This window comes from Oryzias latipes, chromosome 7, assembly GCF_053564925.1.
Source record: "Oryzias latipes strain Hd-rR chromosome 7, Olatipes_Hd-rR_3.1".
NCBI classification, from domain to species: domain Eukaryota; kingdom Metazoa; phylum Chordata; class Actinopteri; order Beloniformes; family Adrianichthyidae; genus Oryzias; species Oryzias latipes.
The window spans coordinates 22702171-22722524 of record NC_136243.1 but is presented as its reverse complement, the minus strand read 5'-3'; the positions used below and the strand labels follow the sequence as shown (position 1 = coordinate 22722524).

The following is a 20354-nucleotide window of genomic DNA, read 5'->3' as shown; positions in this document are numbered from 1 at the left end:
AACTGTTTGGCTGTCTAACACACTTTATGAGGCAGGTTTCTTGAAGGCGTTGGCTCTCCCAATTCTGATTTTTTAACAATGCTGTGTTCCAGACGATCCATACTTGGAGGATTTCCAGTTGGAAATTGAGGAATCTAAACTGCAGTCCAGTGTGCAGTGTACGCCCACACCTGGTAATGCAACATACAGTTTAGCTCGGAAGATGTGAAAGCTGAGACAGAAACTCATCATTGGTTCTTTTGCTCTGCTGATGAGTTGCGTGTTTGTCGTGTTGCAGGTCCCTTCCGCCCCTGTGACTCCCTTTTAGGCAGCTGGCTGGTCCGCATCGGCATGTGGTCCATCTCTCTGGTGTCTCTGTTGGGGAACTCCCTCCTGCTCCTGTCTCTTTTTGGATCCTCGGGAAACCTGTCACCACTTCACTTCACTGTGGCTTGCATGGGCGCTTCCAATCTGTTGACAGGCGTGTGTACATGCACCCTGGCCCTCATGGACGCTTTCACTATAGGACAATTTAACCACTATGGAGCGCGGTGGGAAGGGGGTCTGGGGTGTCAGGCGACAGGATGGGTTTGGGTGTTTGCCTCAGAGGCGAGCGTGTTGCTGTTGACGCTTGCGGCGGTGCAGTGTGGCGTGAGCGTGACCTGTGCTCGGTTCTATGGGAAATCCCCATCCCTTGGCAGTGTGCGCACATGTGCCGTTTTTTGCCTCTCTCTTTCCCTGACACTTGCTTCTCTCCCGCTAGTTGGAGTGGGAGACTATGGGTCCTCACCCTTCTGTCTCCCCTCACCCCTGCCTCCCCCTGCCTCCCGCCTTCCATCCTCTCTGGGTTTTCCTTTGACGCTCATTATGATAAACACTTTTTGCTTGCTATTAGTAATAAGTTCATACATTCGGCTATACTGTGAGTTACTAAGAGGTGAATGTGAGGGATTATGGGACTGTGCGATGATCAAACATGTCGCCTGGTTAATATTTACTAACAGCCTCCTCTACGTACCTGTGGCCTTCCTGTCTCTTTGTTCTCTTTTGGGTCTTCTCTCTTTGGGAGAGGAGGTTTTGAAATCAGTTCTTTTGCTTCTCCAACCTTTACCCGCGTGCCTCAACCCTCTCCTCTTCCTCCTTTTCACGAGAGACCACTCTCACTTTTTCTTCTGGCCTCGCCCAAAATCACGTCCACAGCTGCGAAGAGACCGCACCCTGGACTCGCTGGTTTCTGTGGAGACAGAGAAGAGCTCCTGCTCCGATTCATCAGCCCGGCTGTCACTCACAGATGCTGATGCCATGTACAGTGAGGGCTCCTCTTTTCAGGCTGGACTTGATCCGATTCGATTTTCCCACTGCTCCTCCAGTTCGTCCGTCGCCCTCATTCCCTGTCAAACACCCACTCTCACTGGTAAGGAGAGGGTCGAAGAATGAGGGAGACTAAGAGCTTGATCAAGATGCATTTTTTCTTATAGTCTGTCCTGTTTGTGCTCTATCATGACTCATGTCTCACCTATGAGCCAAAAAAAAAAAAAGAAGCTAGCTATATCAAAATGTGGGACACTAGGGGCATTAAGACCATCATCACAATGCGGCAGCAGCACCATCTCTGAGCTATTGGTGCATCAGCTCACTAAACGGAGTCTTTCGGAGCGGTGGTGGATAACAGAAGAGGACAACATAACAATGTCTTTACAAATGTGGAGCGGGACTGAAGCTGGTTTCACAGAAAAGACATTCCTCCAGAAAATGTCAAGACTGTTGAAAACTGCAGACAAATAATAGTAAAACAAAAAAAGCTGTAAACTGCAGAGAGAAGGGGGGGGGGGGGGGGTGGACACACTACTCAAAGTTAAGGAGGAAATAAGATTGGTTATGTTTTGTAATTTCAGGTCAATAAAGATAACTTGGATTGTTTTGTTAGTTCAAGAAAAAATTCAAATGGTCCATTATTGTTGCCATTTTTTAAGTAAAAGCTAAAGGGTTTTATTCAGAAAAAATGGCTAAATCGAATTTTAGCTTCTGAAACCATCTAATAAATGTTGTAATTTTAAGAATGTTATTCCTTTGGTGGCAGAGAAATGCAACGGGAAATGAGTTGTGTGTTGTTTACACAGTTTGATCTTAAATATGCAACTCCACCCAACAGGAGTAAGTACCGGTAGTCATATGGGACATAGCTGTTTCTGCAGAATTTAAAGTTTGCTAACGATATAAATATATATACATACAATGTTACTACCTCTGAACTAGCATGGTATTGATTCACACAAAGCCTTATGTTGTCTTCTTTCATAAACAAAATATATAAGTGTATATATTAATGATAAAATGTTAGTTTGTTTAAAAAGAAAAAAAAGAAAAAAGGTAAATTTAAAAAAAATGTGCCATTTAGGTTGTACATACTTTGTATACAGTTGTTAAGCATGTGTGAATAAAACTATCATCTTCTTATTGTTTAAATCTCAAGCCCTCGTTGTTTATAAAGACACGTCACGTTACAGGCCATGAATCTACACTTTAATATGACAACAAACATTTACAGCAATCTTACAAATGTGCAAATACATCCATTTATTGACGTACACAAATGGAGAATGTCTAAATTAAAATCTGTTTCTAAAAAATAATTGGTGTACCAGACACGGTTTGATATGAAGTTATTGTGAAATAAAAACTATGTGCAAGTTCTCTTAGGTGGATCTCCTGCTGCATTCTGCAAGTCTCTCTTTCGGGATGATGGGTTTGGAACCAGTGCGTTTTCCTTGTTTTGCTCCACAACTCCCTTAAAAGAACAACAAGATTTGCCATTTAAGTATCTGAATGACATGTGCAGGTTACATATGAATATGAATTACACTGCAATCAATGTCTATGAAGACTCATGTCTATGAAGACTCTCATAGTAGTAGATTATCATAGATTGGAGATGACAGACAGTTCCAGGTTGAAGTGTACAGAAATCCTACTCACACAGATCAGTACCTGTTATGTGATTCAAACCACCCTTTACAGCACACAAACTAGGTGTTATCAGGACTTTACAACACAGAGCCCAGGAGGTGCCCACAAGCTCTGACGGAAAGAAGAAAGATGAGCAACATATCCATCAAGCCCTTCAAACCTGTGGATATCCCAACTTGGCATTCACCAGATCACAGTTCATCTCAAACCAATTAATACTCTCAGACAAAAACTGGTTCATCCAAACAAACAGAGTAATGTTGTGTACTCTATCCACTACAAAGAGAACTTCAATGAATAGGATATAGGAGAGACCAAACAACCTCTACACAAGCAGCTTTACCAACATCGCAGAGCCAACCCAAGTGGACCCGAGTCTGCAGTGCACCTCCACCTGAAGGCCATAAACCACTCGTTCGAGGACAGTGAAGTCCAAATTCTAACCAGAAAGAAAGGATCATTTGAGCGAGGAGTGAAAGAAGCCATCTTTGTCAAGAAGGATAAACCTTCTCTTAATAAGAATGGTGGTCTCAGGTTTATTCTTCCATCCATTCTCAGCAGTGTTCTGAAACCCAAACAAACCGAACCAGTTCCAACTGGGTCGTTAACAGCTGAAAAAGATGACCGATTTGGGGTGGGAGTCCCTGGCTCCCCAACCCCAGCTGAGGACAAAGGACTCTTAACGACCCGAAAACACGCAGGCTAAGTTGACAATACCATCCAGTTTCAGGTCTGACTCCTCCTCCATGAGCGCGTATATACCAGCTCTTTTGCCAGCTAATTCAGAATTGACAAAGCCTCTTGAATAAGAGGTGAAACGTCTTCCAACTTTAAAAAACTAAGTCCAGATGACAGCCCCTAAACCTAGTACTATGACTGGAATCAATGACAAAAGTGACATATCAAAAGATCAAAGCACAACTGCCAGGGGAGTAAACTGTGTGGTAAAGTGATCCACACTTTACAGTATTTGACTGAACTAGATACTAGACTGCATTTCTCTATAACCTAAAATGGTCAGATTCCAGTGGTTTTGTCAGAATTCAGCATTTTATCTACCACAAGCAGTAGATAAAAGATGACATTCAAAATCTCAAAAAATAAACATAATCATAACAGTGAATCGTCCACATATCTGTTGACTTACAGAGGTTTTCTGAACAGCATGTTCCTGTGTGACCTTCCTGGCCTTCTCCAGAAACATGTGTTTGTTGTATTTGAACTCTGATGACTAAAAAAAAAAAAGTATGTTACAATATATACTTCATTACATGCAGTTTATTCATTTAAATAACCATTTCTTCCACACTGGTTTGCCTCACACATGTTTCATCAGGTGTTAAAAACATAAAGAAAGATCCTTATTTATTGCAAAAGTTCCTCAAATATTCAGTAGTTAAACATGTTTTGAAAATGTTTCAGAGTAATCAAACTCATGACTGAATTGGTAAATGCAGAGAGCATATTTTGACAAAAACTTTTTTTTAATATTACGCACTATGTCAGCCATTAATGGGTCATCTGGATTGGGCTCAGCCATAAGCAGCTGAATGGAGGTGAGAACCGTAGAAATGTTCAAAGAAGGTCTCCAGGCGCCCTAAAGAAAAGGCCAATAAACAAACATTTTTAATTTTAATAAATCTTAAAGTTGCCAAAAACAGACTGAAGACATAACAAATCACAAATAATGATTACTGTGAATGTTTTAAACATTTCAGGGAAACAAAAGAAGCCTGTTTGGTGCAAAGTCCAACCTTTGGGGGAAGTTTGAGAGCATCATGACAGATGCGCCCCGAGTTATCTATGTTCGGGTGGTAAATTGGCGTCAAGAATCTTATATTTGGAGGCTCAAATGGATACCTGTAGGAGGTCAACATCAGGTAAGTTAGGATCAACACCTTACAGATGTTTTTGCAAAACAAAAAAGACAAAACCTTTCTGGAACTTTGATCTCCAAAGAGAAGAGTCCACCTTCATATGGAGTCCCTGATCCACCCACGATTTCTGCAGTGGAAAAAGAAAAATGCAGTGCCTGCTGTAAATCCACAGGTAATATTTTCAGACACACTGAGCCGATCACTCTTATCTAAACAGTACTAAATACATGTGATCACCAAAAATATTATTGTTGAAGTTAAAATGATGGGTCCTACTAACTACTAAGTACACATAAAACTGTCAAAGATTTTGTCACTCTTTTCCTATGATTCTCCTTGTTTGCATCTAGGAGAGACCTTAGCATTCAGATTAGAGACGTGCATTTATGCTTAAAATAACAAGGAGTACTTAGTCACACCAGTAGATTATAAATTGTCGATCAATCGATAAGACTTACGTGCACGGAGGTCATCAATCTGCTCGTCGTTTTGCCAGCATGTTATCCCAGGAGGAGGCTCGGTGCTCAGCATCTGAAGTTCGCGCTTTAAACGAGAAGCTCTCTGCATTCTTGACAGGGATTCAAAAGATGTTTTAAAAAATCAGCTAACTGTATAACGTTTCTTCAAAACAAAACAAATTATTCTATAGATTAAATATGTGCTTATAAACTGGCAGATGAAATACTACTTATTCGCGCGCTTTGAAATCAGAAAGAGAAACATGTTTATTGTACTTCAAACGGAACTCACTTGACACTTTGAACCACCTTTCAGACGTCGAATTTTCCTGCAGCAAGCGAGATGCCTCAGCTTTTGGTTTGGATTTCCCTCGCTTTGTAATCGAACGTCAAATGCCGTTCTGTTCTTCTTCTTCTCCTGCTCTACTTCAACGGGCACACGATCGCCACCTACAGTTCTTTCCCGGTATAAATTCAGCCCGCAACATTTATTTATGTATTTGTTTGTTTGAATTAGGACGGTGCATATTACACAATGTTTCAGCAGCTGCTTTGACATAAATATGCCAGAGTTAGCACAGAAGCTAAATTTCATCCGTTGTCCTAAGTCAGGATAAAAGGTTCAACAATTACATTTGCAACACCATAGCACAATATTAGTGGTAAAAATATTTCCAAAGGTTATTTACAATAAAAAGCGAGTCTATACGAAACCAAGAAAAACACCAAGAAAAAATTGACAAACATCAATAAACGAATAAAAAAAAGTTTTTTTTTCTTTACCCCCCCCCCTCCCTTCCTCCCAAAAAGTAGAATATAGCATATGAAAAACATCAGCTTCTGTTTCAGTTTTGTCACTTTTTAAAGATGAGAAAAAAGGAAAAGAGGCAGCTGTCTTCCTGTCTAAATGCGCTCTGATTTGAAATGTGAGAACATGTTTATTTTTGAATGTTTTTAATTACACACATCATTATGTATTTTGTAGTGTTTGAAAATATGAAAGAAAATACTCTGATAATCCCATTTCTTGAATGAAACATACAAACAAACATTCTCAGTTAAACAAATTGCTTCATTCATAGAAAATGGAGCAAGTTGTCACTCAGGTGCTGTGATATTGATGTCTACCATTTGATTAAACTTCCTCCTCGTTTTTGCAACATAAATTATTTCTTACCAAATGATTAGAGCAGATATTTTGAACATGTATATTTTTTAGATCCAACTAATTTTATCTTTAGTGTTGTTTTTATTTTAATGGTCATCATGAAAGAAATGTGACAACCAGCCCTGTCTCCTGTTTCTTTCTATTATTGACCATATATTTAATGCAACTGGTTAATACTGTAGTATGTCATGAATACTCAAAAAGTAGTACTGAATTTGCCATATTTAAGCAAGAAAAGACATTTCAATATCATAATCAACATCATTATCAATCCCAAAGAAGCAATTTATATTTACACTAAAAGAGCTTAGATCAAAATATGATACTTTTAAAATACATATTTTTATATATCTGGCATAACTCTACCAGCAAAAAACAAAGCTTCAATTTTTAAATTAACGCATTAATTACTTAACACTGTGCTGTGGAATGCCTGAGCAACAACCAAATAGCACAAAATGGTTTACTGTAAAGCTAATGTTCAGTTGCAGGCACATCATTGGCAATCTTTTGGTTGCACGTGTGAGACAAATACACACATGATCATTTGGACGCAATAGCAAAAATAGCTTGAAATGTTAAATCATGGTGTTGTTTGTCTTCCATTCTGACATCGGTGAAGCCACAGTCTCTCAGAACTGTCATGTAGCCCTCTGGGCGCCAATTCTCTCCTGGCATCACACCTTTGGCTCCCAAAACAGCCACATGTGCTAGCCTCAGTGTGCTCACCATCAGGCCTCCTAGGTGGGTTTAAACTCAGTTACTCAAAAAGTATTGAATTTACTTTGGATGACAGATGCATGCAGGAATAAAAACAAAATAAAGTGTCGGCTGTAAAATTACCAGGCTTCATAACGCGGTGGATTTCTAGAGCTGCCTTTTTCTGGTCTGGCCAAAAGTAGTAGCAGTTACAGTGAAAAACTTTATCCACACTGCTGACTGCGACAGGCATCGCAGCTACATCACAGAGGTGTAAGGTAACTTTCCCAGTGGCGAGAAAATCCTTCATCCGTTCCTTTGCCATCTGTGACAAAATAAACAAAAATTCCAAATAAAATTTTGTTTAAAACAGTAGCTACAGTGTGAGCTTTAAACTTGAACCCAGCCCAATGTATTTAATTCTTTATGTTTAAAAAAGGTATATTAAAGAAACGTAGTTAGAAACAAATATCATTTCTGCTTTGTGAATATTCATTCTTTACCTGATGCATGTACTCAGAGTAATCCACTCCGATAAGGTGACCCGTAGGACCGGTGAGCAGTTTAACTGCCGATTCCAGACCAAGTCCTGGACCATGACCCAGCTCGAGCACGGTGTCCCCCTGGCTGGATCCCACACAGCTGCACAGCATTCGCCTCAAGGACCTTATTGCGAACCTTAAACAACTTGCTGACCAGCCATCCTGCAATTGACTGAGTGGGGTTGCCTAGCTGTTTCCCCAATTTTTCAGCCCACATCACTAGAAAAAACAAAAATATAATATAAAGACAAGTTAATCAAACCAAAATCCAGAAAAAGTTAGAACAATGCTGAAAACAATGAACCATTTTGGACTGTAATTTAATAAACATCTACCCCAAAATATTTGCACTACTGTATCAGTTTAGAGGAAGCACATTTGTAAAGTTGAGAATGCATCGCTGATTAAAAATATGTTTAAAAATATTTATGATTTTTTTTTCCATTATACGTATGTACACTGTGCAGTTAAAAAATATGAATGTTTTTATGTATTTATGAAGCATTATGATTATGTAAAGTCCCACTCCGATCATCCTTAACCATTGAAAACTTGTGCTTCAACGCTTTGTGTGAAATACTTAGAAAATTGTCCACTTTTAAAACAAACGAAGGCGGCAAAGCGCTGGTGTGGTCAACAAATACTGCTCGTGTAAAAACAAGGTACAGGATCGAGAACCACATTCTGCCCTAGAGCTATTTGACGTCATAAAGAACGGGGTTCTGCGCAAAACAAACGAGTTGTGCAAAGCCTTACAATAAATTCAAACGTCGTAAAAAAAGATTCAAATGCCAAGTTTGATTGTGCACTAACAAAGTAACCAATAGGCTAAAAAATAATCTGCACCTAGCTATGCAGAATAAAGAATGAGCATGAATCTACTAACTTGCGTGTTTCTGTTGACCGTACAGGTTTGTGTGTCTCTTCCTGTAAGGAGGCGGAGCCTCTCCTGTTTACGCAGGCGCAGTGTGTCTCCGCGCTTCCACTCACCTTTCCGCACTCAGTTTTCTATTTACTCATTTCCTGCACTCGTGTTTTCTCTTGCCCCTCTTCACGTTAAATTATTTAACACTCTGTTAAAATTCAAATCAGAGTTTATCCCCCAATAACCTTAAATGATTAAAAATAATGCGCGGTGTCATGTCTGTAAACAGACAGTGTCGCGCTGTTATCATTTGGACATGGTTCCCTCAGTCTCTGTTGCACACACCCACTTTTAAGGATTTTGTTTCTTTCGTTTTCATTTCCCGGAAAGGTTGAGTTTTTGTCCGACATTATGATTCTGTTTCTATAAAAAAAAAGGATTTCGGGGAGATGTGAACGTACTTTTTGTATATTTTACTGGGTTGTAAGTGTATTCAAATATACAGAAGTAACTTGGTTTTCTCTGCAATCGAAGATACAAGAGACTTATTTCATGGCGAGCACTCCCCCGTCACCTCTAAAGGTAAACGTAAAATTCAAGGAGAGAACGCGTGAATGGTTATAGTACAAACTTATTTGAAAGGTTCTTGTTTTCCGCATTTTGGGTTCGTCTCATGTTTGTGCGCGTGTTTGTTTATGTTGTTTAGCAGCAAGAAAACAGTGCAAATAGCTTGTCATCTGTACACGAGAAGCAAAGCAGTCTCAGTCTGCCTCCAAATGTGCGTCACTCCCCCCACAATCAGGATCCAGTGGTCAGCCCACCCCCTCCTGAGGACCTGTGGCATCTACCTGGACGGCTCAGTGAGCCATTCTTCTGGAAAATTCAATTCAACGTTGTTTAAAATCTGTATCATGTGAGAAAGATGCTTTTTTTTGTTTTTGTTTTTTTTTTAAAACGCATCTTAGGAATCAATCCGTCTCTATGGGATAAAGAGGATGTGGCCCTCTGGCTCCACTGGGCTCATAAGGAGTACTCACTGCAGCGTGCAGAAAAGGGCCGCTTTGAGATGAATGGAAGAGCTTTGTGTCTTCTCACCAAAGAAGACTTTAGACGTCGCTGCCCGAGTTCAGGTAGCATGCAGTATTTCATAGTGTCCCCCTTATTTTTTTCCTCTTTTGATAATCTCTCTTTTTTCATAGGCGACGTTCTGTATGAAATCCTTCAATGTGTGAAGCAACACAGGAGAGGTGTTGTCTGTGAGACCCCCATTGTGTCTTTGGGGTCATCTGGGAACATTCAGAGTGAAGTCAGCTGCCCGGTGCCTTTTGGGACTGTTCCAGAGCAACAGTCTGTGACAATCAGTGACAACTCAGGTCTGTGGCTTGACAAATTAAATTAGAGTTTTTTTGCATTTTGCAGGTTTTTGTCAAAACTCAGCCACAAGAGTGTATATGCTTCTCTGTACTTTGAGAAAAAGCAAACAAGATACAAGCACTCATTATTTTGAGATGCAGAAATGTGCAGAAAGATGACAATCTGGAGGGATATGTAGACATATGCCTTTTTTTTTTTTTTTTACAAATATTTGCATTGAATATTTGCATTTAATAAGGACAGTGTCAATAGCAAATAGGCATAATCAACTGTGAGCACACTGCTGGTCCTTTAATGTTTGTGCAATAATAAATAAATGTATTCCTTTTTAATTATAAGGAAAGCAAAAATACTTTAGGAACTTGTGCAAACACAGTAATTCCCTTTCTTGCGTTATTTGAAAGTTTCCCTAAAAAACAGTGATAGAGCTGGACCCCACTTCCTGTTTCCTTTCAACTTGAACTTCAGCCAGGATGTGTTCTGTTCTTGTCTACATTTCTTCACAGTTTCATGATTTCTCAAATCACTACAAACTTGATAGTCAACATGTTGTCCAAACTCCTATGCATCTTTAATGCTAAAAGTATTTTTAAGAACTATTTTGTGTACAAGTATCTCCAGCAGATACCTTGGCTATCTCTAAATACCTGATTTCTCCCTTAAGTGTTAACAAAGAAAGAAGTGTTAGAACCGTAAAGCTTTGCTGTCTTTCCCTCCCCCATGCCTGTTAGCAATAAAGACAGTAACTTCTAATGAAAGTAAAATGTTTGCCATGAGGTTTTGGCAGCTTGAAAATCAACTTTTTTATTATTTCAATCCAGACTCCAGTATTTGGACCTGCATGTAAATAAAGATATGAAATAAGGTTTTAAAGTTATTTTTTTTTTTTAAACGGCTATTCTGCAGCAGACGCACGGCTCTAAATTTAGTTTTGCTTTCTGTTTTGAAGTTTATATTTCCTCATATTTCATTTCTTGCAGTTTCCACTGTTGCCACCACTGCAGTTTCTGCAGCTCTCACAGCCACTGTGAGCAGCCGGCCTGAGACGCTGCTTAGAAATCCCCTGACCCTGGTTTCTTACCCTGCATACAACAGTGGGTGCCAAAATAAATATTTCAGGACTTTATTATGATAATTTTGAAATGGCAAATTATCTTCCCCTTTGCTCTCTTTCTTGTAGATGGATCAGTTGTGCTCTCTGTTGCCCCCAACAACCAAGTTGCATGTCTGCCACAAACAGAAAGCATCCCTCAAGAGCCTCTTAATCTGTCCGGCCGAGAAAAGCCAAGGAGTCCGGTGCACAAAGCCAACGGGCGCATTCCAAGTATTGTTTCAATGCACAGAGTTACTAGCCTACTGAAAAAAACAATCAAAATGTATCTAAAAAAATCTGAATGTGCTTAAAATTGCATTTAATTTTTGTAGTAAAGTTCTTCCAGACTATGTTTGTGAAAACATTTGACCAGAACCAGGTGAACGGATCACATTGCTCCTATTTTCAAATCTTTAGAAAGGCTACCATGTAAAAAAAAAACGATACTAAAGTTCCCCTTACTGGTTCTTACACCACTCGTTGATTTAAGGCAAATACCTATCAGAATATACTCTAATCACTAATCAAATAGCCATTGCAGATTGGCAAGAAACATCAATTGGTAGAAATTTGGGCCAGAACCAAACAGGATAAAAAGGTTGCCCCTTTTTGGTGCACCCTTACTACTATTATATTTGTTTGTGATCGTTTTTATGGTAAGGCTTTGTTTTGATCCTGCTGGTGCTCTGAAACCACTCGTTCTTTCACTTACTTTTTCCCTTTAAACACGGGGTTGTTTTGTTTGTTAAAATGTCTTAAATATTTCAATTCAAGAGATCTAATATAGCATGTTTAATGTGTGTTATTGTAGGGTGTAGATTACTTTGGGACTACGTGTATCAGTTATTGTGCGATGATCGCTATCGAGACTACATCCGGTGGGAAGACGAGGACAGCCTGATATTCAGGGTGGTTGACCCCAATGGATTAGCTCGTCTCTGGGGGAACCACAAGGTGAGCTGAAAGCAAACATAAAGAAAAAGGGCAATTCAACATAGGGGCAGAGTTCAGTGATCCAGAGCGTGGTGTTTGTAATGTATGAACTCTATTAACAGAACAGAGAGAACATGACCTATGAGAAAATGTCCCGTGCTCTACGACACTACTACAAGCTCAACATCATCAAAAAGGAGCGAGGGCAAAAACTCCTCTTCAGGTCTCGGTCTTCTTCTCTGTAACATTTACTTGCAGTCTTTTTGCAGAAGCAAATAATGTCCTGGTGACAGCCTCCCCTCTGTGACCTTTCAGGTTTCTGAAACTACCACAGGACATCCTGGAACAGCAGGGGGATGCTCCTGTATCCCCGGATCACACTCCGCCTCCAGATGAGTTGAGTGATGATCATTTTGAGGTTTCACCTGATCGAGCTTCTCCGCAGCCTCCCACAGGTGCCCCAGTAACATAGAAAAAACATGGGAAATCACAATACAAACTGTGTAAATATAAATAAAATTGCTTTGACTTAATTATTTGAATGTGATCCAGCTAAACACTAAGTCATAGTAAATGAAGTGGCAAAAGGACACCATTATGCAGCTAACTAATCATGTAAACTTTAATTTTACAGACTTGCCTAACCTAATTACAATAGAGATGCTGACATACCGGTATATATTTTTTGTATTATAGCATACAATTATACAAATCTTGAAACCTGCAGGGGCATGATGTTAGACTGCTTCAGTTTTACAAAAAATGAGTATGGGATAAAAAGGATCAAGCATCCATAGCTGTATTTGCACACAATATTTTGAATTTGTTTAAATAACAGTTTTTGATTTTGTAAAGCTAAGCTATTTTTTTTCTGCTTTGGAAATTAAATATTTTATACATCAAACAAAAAGTGTCTTTTTTTATTTTAACAAGTAGACTAAAATGTCACTACACATGCATCAATCTACACCAAACAAAAACCAAATTGGGTCCAAGAGCATAGACTGCACTTAAAATACTAAAAACACTCAAATTTAGTGCTAAAAATGAAAGGAAATTCATGTTCTCCCTTGTTTGTTGTGTCACAGCTGTACCTGTAGAGAGTGCTGCAGCAGCAGTATGACTGAACTGGCATTTTTGTTAATAATATAATAACCAAAAACAATGTTTTGTCTGATCTCAATAGTTTATAGTTTAAATTCTTTTAAAGGCCATTAAATATACAGTATATATTATATTTATATACTGTATATATATGGTGACAATGCACATGGTAGTAGCAGCAGATATAACACACAGAAATGGTATTGGACCCCTGTGATGGACTGGTGACCTGTCCAGGGTGTACCCCACCTTCACCCATCCCCAAAAGGGATAAAGTGGGTTGAGAAAATGGATGGATAGTTTGGGATTTTGGGAAAGGCATCAGAGCATCCTTCACCATCAGCGGCATAACATATATTATCTAGAAGGAGATCCACAGCTGCAGATTGAAAATTCCTGGTATGAGAATAGTAGAAATTATCATTTGTGCCTTACCTAAGGAGCCGGTTTAGCTCGTGCTGGTTTGCGGCACCTTCCGTCCGTGAAACCAGGGTTCAAATCCGGGCTGCTCCCTGTTCCCTTCTCTATTTCTGTGCCGGTCCCAAGCCCAGTTGCTTTGAGAAGGTTGCATCAGGAAGGGCATCCGGCGTAAAACATTGCCAAGTTTACCATGCGACTTGTTCGCTGTGGTGACCCCTGATGGGAAAAGCCGAAAGAGAAAGAAGATTATTTGTGCCTTACTTCCTGCACTGGCAAACATTTACAAAGGTCAGAAAAGTGACTAACATCCTCGTGGACCCCTCTTTTTGTGCCACCTCCTTCCTCCACAAGCATCAGGACCTGGACATCCAGACTGTACAACAGCTACTTCCTTCAGAACAGTTGAGGAAATTCCTTAAACTGCCATCACTCTCTTGTTGCCGTCAGGGAATACAGCACTTAGTCACAACCACAAAAAAATTAAAGTTTCCTTTTCAAGGTTTTGCATTTTTTTATTTGGCAGTGTTTTATCCTTGCGTCTTTTATCCTAAAATTTCTTGTATGGAGTTTTTGTTCTAGAGAACTGAGACAGGGAACAGAATATCTTTTTTTTGCTGAAAAACTATGAAATGGAAGTGATTAACTGAACTGATAAGTGACAGCTATCTTTTCCAAGTAGCTTCGTCACAGATTTAAGGACTAAAGGTGCTTTGTTAAAAGCACAAAAAAACATTCACTCTAAAATCACATGGGCAGAGCTAATAGGACATGTCTAATTGTGGTGTATTACAAAACTGGCTTAGTAGCACTCTGCCTGACTTAACTTAGTCTCTTTGTAGAAAGTATTTCACAGAGAACTTCAAAGAATTATTGAGTTTTTGAAGATATTTTGACAAATGGCTCCCAGTTTACCTAACTGTCGCAATCTGAAAGTTCCTCGGGACATCTCCTTCTCTGGATCTGGATTCCTGGCCACCTACCAGCTAGGAGTAGCCCTATGTTTCTTCAAGTACGCTCCCTGGATTCTGCGCTCGGCAGTCTGCATCCTTGGTGCTTCTGCTGGATCTTTGATCGCTACAGCTGTGGTCTGTGAAATGAACATGTGTAAGTGACAAAAAAACCTTAACATCTTGTTTGAAAACAAGTGTAATTCTGGAACATTTATTCTTTAATTCACAGTCGCCATTCGTGATGAAATCCTTCAATTTGCCAAGCATGTGACATCGTTTATTCTCGGACCATTTGACCCTTCAATTAAAGTTGCCAACTGGTTAGAACGACTTTTGGACAAATATCTTCCTCCTGATGCGCACCGCTGGGCCAGAGGTCGCCTTGGTATTGCAGTGACCCGTGTGACTGATGGGAAACAGTTGATACTATCCGATTTCAATTCCAAAGAAGATATAGTGCAGGTAAGTTAACGTCTGCCGATCAATATAGTGCAGGTAAGTTAAGGTCTGCCGATAAAGGTGATTGCCATGGGTTTAATTTTGGGGAATAATTTCTTTTAAACTCATTTTTGTTGAATGAACTCCACACACATGCAAGTGAAGATTGGTGCAAAGTCCCATGTATGTGAAGTTTCTTTTTTCTAGAAAATGTCTTAAAAATATGAACAAATCCACTTTAGAGAAATACATCTAATGGTCTTCCACAGATATTTCAACTCTTACAAAGATTTGAAAATAAATGCCTATAAATTAGGCACAAAAAGGTTTCTGTCACATTGTTTGAAGTCTTTAAACTGTTGTCTTTTGACTGTATAGGCTTTGCTTTGCAGCTGCTTTGTGCCTGGACTTAGTGGCTATCTGCCCCCAACTTTCAGAGGAGAAGTGAGTATACTAAAGTAGACAAAGTCTCTTTCTTTTAGATCCCTTTTTAAGGCCTGATGTGTTGGCAATTGTATCCAACAGCATTACATAGACGGTGGTTTGAGTAACATACAGCCCATGTTGCCCGACTCATCTGATGTCACATTGACTGTTTCGCCATTTTCTGGAGACGCTGACATCTGTCCCGCCGACCCACCCTGCAGCCTAGAAATGGTTGTAGGCACTGCAGTGTTAAAGTTCAGCAAGATGAACAACTTCCGAATCCTTAATGGCCTTTACCCCACAGATTTGGGGGTAAGGCCATTCTTTATGTTGATGTATGAGAGCTTTGATTTGACTTCATAGTATGGTATCAAATGACCTTTCTATGTGGATTTTATATGTTCTTCTTGTGCATGCATGAATTTTCTCCAGACACTCCGACTTCCTCAAAGTCCAAATTGTTTTTTTTTTTTACTTCAACTAACCTGAAATACAAACTTGAAAGTTAAAATTTGGCAAACACATTATTTGGCTCATTTAAAGTTTTCATTTTTGTTATCCTTAATTGCAACAACTTTAGTCTTTGAAAGTTTAAGCACACCAAAGTGTTTATATTTTAAACAACATTTTAAACTTCTTGTTTTTTTTAAATCTCTGCAGACTATTGAACAAGCTTTTTACAATGGCTTCAAAGACGGGATCCGCTTTCTTCAAATTAATGGTGAGTTCAATGGAGACTAAAAAAAACTTGTTTGCAGAAAGTCTCCAGAAATGAATGTCAATTGAACTTTTTCCCTGTGAAGATCTTGTCCCATCTACAATGAACGAAGGTGCTGAAATGACACTGAGGGATGGCCAAACCAACATGTGGAAATACCTGGAAGCTTCCAAAGCAGAACTGGAGGATCTGGAGATGAAAGTGGAGAACACAGCAATGGAAAGCTACAGTTCCATGTGGACAAACAGCTCCACTGAGCCACAGCTCTTTAGAGATTCTCATTTTCACTTTGATGTGGTAAAAAATGGTAAAGTTGGCACCCCCCACCGCAAAATTGTATAATATTATTATTCAAATCTCCTTTAATAGTCCTACTGTTTGCTGTACAGTATTTTTTGCCAAATAACTTGCAATGAGTGCTGTTTGATCCAAGTTAAAACATCTCATAAATGTCAGAAAAAATTTAAGAGTAATAGAAAGAAGGATGTTGGAAATTATGTTTAAAGGACATTTCTTCTTTCTCTTTCGGCTTTTCCCATCAGGGGTCGCCACAGCGAATCATCTTTTTCCACCTCACTCTATCATGGACATCTTCTACCCTAACATTAGCCAACTTCATGTCCTCTGTTAAGACATTTACTTGACAAAAATATCCTATTAGTACTTCATTTTTTGTTACTAAAAACCTCAACCAAAACACCAAATGCTTCTATATTAGTTTTGAACCTTTGTATTGTTGTCTGTTGTGATTTTTCTTTCAGTTCTTTTGGGAAATGCTTCAACCTATCTGAGCATGTTGAGACTACCTGCAAGAATTTTATCAAATCTGCTTCTTCCTCTTGTGGTGTCTTTTTATGCACTTCTCCAGAGCAGACAAAGGTAATGTTGCACGTGCACTTCATCAGGGATTTTAGAAGGGCAGGTGCTCAAACCTGGAAAAGGGCAGCAAAAACAATTTTGTCTTTGTCCTTTAAACATTACGGAAATTAAGTAACATTTAAAAAAACTGCTAATAGATAAATACTCAACTATGTGACCTGTGTAGGTGAAAAAGTATACAATTGTCATTTTTTTAATCAGAATCAGAAATACTTTATTGATCCAACACGTGGGAAATTTGTTTATCACCATAGCATAAATACTCAACTATGTGACCTGTGTAGGTGAAAAAGTATACAATTGTCATTTTTTTAATCAGAATCAGAAATACTTTATTGATCCAACACGTGGGAAATTTGTTTATCACCATAGCAACTGACAGCAGAAATCTAATGTACACAAATTATTGTCAACATGAGTTCCTTCACTTTATCATGGACTTAAAAGACATTAAAGCAAGCAGGGCAGGCACTGCAGGGCACCCCTAGGGCCCTATAAGTGCACGTGCCTGCTTGACATTAGTAGCAACTAACCGTGGTAACATTTTCTTTCTTTTAGGTAGCACATGGCAGTCAGCCTATGTTTTTTTTTATTTTTTTTACAGAATGGAGTTGGTGTTCAGACAACTGCCTGAATTTGTCTTTTGGACATGGCATGGTGCCAGACAGTGTTTTCTGTTTCTTTTCAATATAGTTGTCCAAACCCTGAAGAAGGACATGGAAAAAAGGCAAGGTTTGGCTCCTAAATTTTTCTCAATTGTTTTCAGATCAACATTGCAAAGTTAAACCTTCATTCTAGTTAGGGCAGGGTTGATAAAATCGATTAATCGATCTGAATTTATCCAAGCTTAATCGATCTCTAAAGTAGAGATCGATCTTTTATGCCTTTCCTTTTCCGATGATCTAAGGCGTTACAGCAGTAAAGCCAAAGTCCACTAGCTTGATGCCAACGTATAACGGAATTTCCGGGACGGCTGATGCTAAGGCTTGCTAGATACTAGATACATTACAGACCAAAAGTTTGGACACACCTTCCCATTCATTTGAATGAGAGGTTTTGTCCAAACTTTTGGTCTATACTTTACATTGCTGACTAAATGAACAGCTTTATATACTCACAGGAATGATTTTTTCCAAAGTCTTTCAAGTAATTTTTTTTTAAAGCAACCAGTTGTGAACTAAAGCACAATTATTTGCTCAAATCTGGAATAAAGTGTAATGCTATAGCGCGAGCTCCACCTAATGGCCAAACTGAAACGCCCTCCAGGAGAGGCGGAACATTTCTTTTTGTAAGATGAAGAAGTTTAAAGCCTTCACAATATTTTGGATTTGCACATTTTTGTTGTAGCTTCTCCGTTTGAGAAATCTTGTAACATTGTATGCTGTTAAAAGTCTCATTCGTATTTCAAAATTTTTTAATTATTATTTACTAATAACATTTTCAGTATGTGAAGTGTATCAGATTTGTGTCAATTTAAAATGTAATGAAATCGAATCGAGTGAATCCATAAAAATCTATTTAAATTTGATTGAATTGACTCTGGTAAATAAAATAGAATTGATTCTAGAATTTATTGGTGATACCCAGTCCTAAATAATATCACCTGGACTTTATTGGCAACTTTATATAACCAACGTTAATTGTTTCTTTGTACTTTAGGGTAATGAACTGCCTCCTGTTTTTGCAATGGCTGAACGTTTACTCACATTATGGAAAATGACCGTCCAAGCAACTAAATTCACAAGATGGCCTGTTCTGGAAAACAATGTGTACCATGTGAAACCAACTTTACAAAAACGGATGGATGGCGCTTACAGATGTGGAGAGGTTTTGGGATGAGCTGAAGACTGAGCTGACATGTGTTTGCCACAAGACAAGCAATGGTCAGTGTTAATAATGGTTGACTTTCTTTTAGACACTTTGACCAAAAACCTTTGTCATATACCACCAAAAAAAAAACCCAAAACCTTCTATAAAAATCTATGCCAAATTTAAAAAGGTGTTGTGTGAACACTTAATATTTCCTGTTGCACTTTGCTTTTTTTCTAACTTCTGTTATTGCACTTTGAGATTTGTATTTTGTGTCTATGTTGTATTGCTCAATAAAACTTCTTCCTTGTTGAAACTGAATCCAAGTATTTATTGTTACAGCCTTGGGACCGCATGTTTATCACTGACAAGTTTTCATATTTGAAGGTAACTGTTTTTGTGGATAATAAAAACAACGGACCAAAGTACTCATGCAGCTATGCTCTACCTTTATCTGTGGACCCTTCTTGTTGAAGTGTAAACTGCTCACCAGTGCATTGATCCAGTTCCATCAGTAGCTTGTGGTTTTGCCTTTACTTCCCTTTTCAAAGTAGCTGCAGAAAATTCAAGAATTCCGACAGATACTGTGTTTTCGCTTTGACGATTGGTCATAATAATCCTTCAAGCAAAATCATTAAGTCTTACTCTTTAATATATTAGAGGCAACATTAAAAAGATGCTTTGTATGACTGTTTTTACTTCTACAAAGTGTCTCTGTTTTTCTCTGGTGGTAGTAAATGAGCTACCGGTAAACCTCTTAAATTAGCAGTTAGCTTCTATAAAAAATGAGGTTGTACAAGCCTTTGAAAGCAAATAATTCTCTGGACTGCAAAACACAATGTTTTAAAGACCCATTCTAATCATCTATAGATCTATTATAAAAGCATTTCCAGTGGTCTTTTAATTGTGATCATGCCATTTTGTGCCAACAATGCTTTTAGTAGTAAAATTAGAAAAAGGTGTACTCCCATTTACTGCAAAGGGGTTGTAGCCCGGTTTGTTATTAGCAATGTGAAAGCTGGATAGAGAGTAGATTAGCATGTGAGCAAGTATACTCAGATCTGTATTGATTGCATTTCTATAAAGTACATTGCTGCGACCACCATTTATATAAATGCTTCACATATTTGACTCAAATAACCTTTCACATTACTACCCTGTCAATACAGTCAACTGCACACATGTTCACACACTGAGAAAGCGGGAAATCCAACCAACTTTCCAGCTATGAAAGAGCTGCTCTCTCTCCTGATGCATAGCTGCAGTTAGGTCAACACAAAAATGTTATAGCACTGTATAAACAATATATACTTTGAATATCTTAAAAAACTGTCAAATAAATATGGGGGTGTGGAAGTGTTTTCATTTGTTTTTTAATTGTAAATTGTAAATTGGGAGTCAATTGTTTGTCAAACACTGTAGAGGCTGCTAAGTAACCTTAGCTGTTCTTTGGTATTCTAAAAAACAAAACACCCTCTAGATCTGGAATATCCACTCCAAACAAGCCTTTTTTCCTGTTTGTTTCTTTTCTTTGTGACTCTAAGGTATTTCTTGCCCTAACTTTGGGATAAACTATTTTAGTTTTTTTGCTTGTGACTAAGTCTCCTCAACAATAATGAACATTTTCTAAACCATTCTCAAATGAGTTATTCCAC

At 38.6% G+C, this 20354-nt stretch overlaps 5 protein-coding genes across 7 annotated transcripts in view; 3 read left to right on the top strand and 2 right to left on the bottom strand.

Moving 5' to 3' along the window:
- Positions 1-1416, top strand: part of lgr6 (leucine-rich repeat containing G protein-coupled receptor 6) — a 34762-nt gene extending 33346 nt beyond the window's left edge. The window contains exons 17-18 of the mRNA NM_001278833.1: positions 93-173; positions 278-1416. Of these exons, the coding sequence (NP_001265762.1) occupies positions 93-173; positions 278-1416 (1220 nt within the window). The remainder of the gene's footprint in view (positions 1-92; positions 174-277) is intronic.
- Positions 1417-2480: 1064 nt separating this feature from the next.
- ube2t (ubiquitin-conjugating enzyme E2T (putative)) lies at positions 2481-5732 on the bottom strand. The gene is made up of 7 exons (XM_004070482.5): positions 5574-5732; positions 5282-5391; positions 4881-4950; positions 4701-4806; positions 4445-4543; positions 4094-4177; positions 2481-2767 (listed from the first exon to the last, which is right to left on the bottom strand). The coding sequence occupies exons 2-7, from the start codon at positions 5388-5390 to the stop codon at positions 2660-2662; spliced, it is 576 nt and encodes a 191-aa protein (XP_004070530.1). The 5' UTR covers position 5391; positions 5574-5732; the 3' UTR covers positions 2481-2659.
- Positions 5733-6177: 445 nt separating this feature from the next.
- On the bottom strand, positions 6178-8810 carry LOC101157291 (putative methyltransferase YdaC). The gene is given in 5 exon segments (XM_020704697.3): positions 6178-7189; positions 7293-7473; positions 7652-7771; positions 7773-7909; positions 8681-8810. Coding segments are annotated over 4 exon segments (633 nt in total). The 5' UTR covers positions 7908-7909; positions 8681-8810; the 3' UTR covers positions 6178-6992.
- etv7 (ETS variant transcription factor 7) lies at positions 8788-12865 on the top strand. Of its 2 annotated transcripts, none has more exons than XM_011477151.4 (9): positions 8788-9137; positions 9265-9415; positions 9521-9685; positions 9755-9928; positions 10910-11023; positions 11110-11253; positions 11834-11976; positions 12078-12178; positions 12271-12865. In XM_011477151.4, exons 1-9 carry the CDS (start codon positions 9108-9110, stop codon positions 12425-12427), a joined length of 1179 nt encoding a protein of 392 aa, XP_011475453.1. In that variant the 5' UTR covers positions 8788-9107; the 3' UTR covers positions 12428-12865. The 2 variants fall into 2 exon arrangements, with proteins under 2 accessions (XP_011475453.1, XP_004070775.1); XM_004070727.5 differs by having other exon boundaries at positions 9262-9415.
- A 1397-nt stretch (positions 12866-14262) lies between these two features.
- Positions 14263-19020, top strand: pnpla1 (patatin-like phospholipase domain containing 1). Of its 2 annotated transcripts, none has more exons than XM_004070728.5 (9): positions 14263-14583; positions 14659-14891; positions 15246-15311; positions 15393-15605; positions 15954-16014; positions 16097-16318; positions 16773-16890; positions 17495-17617; positions 18550-19020. In XM_004070728.5, the coding sequence occupies exons 1-9, from the start codon at positions 14376-14378 to the stop codon at positions 18608-18610; spliced, it is 1305 nt and encodes a 434-aa protein (XP_004070776.2). In that variant the 5' UTR covers positions 14263-14375; the 3' UTR covers positions 18611-19020. The 2 variants fall into 2 exon arrangements, with proteins under 2 accessions (XP_004070776.2, XP_011475454.1); XM_011477152.4 differs by having other exon boundaries at positions 17495-17622.
- Positions 19021-20354: the final 1334 nt, after the last annotated feature.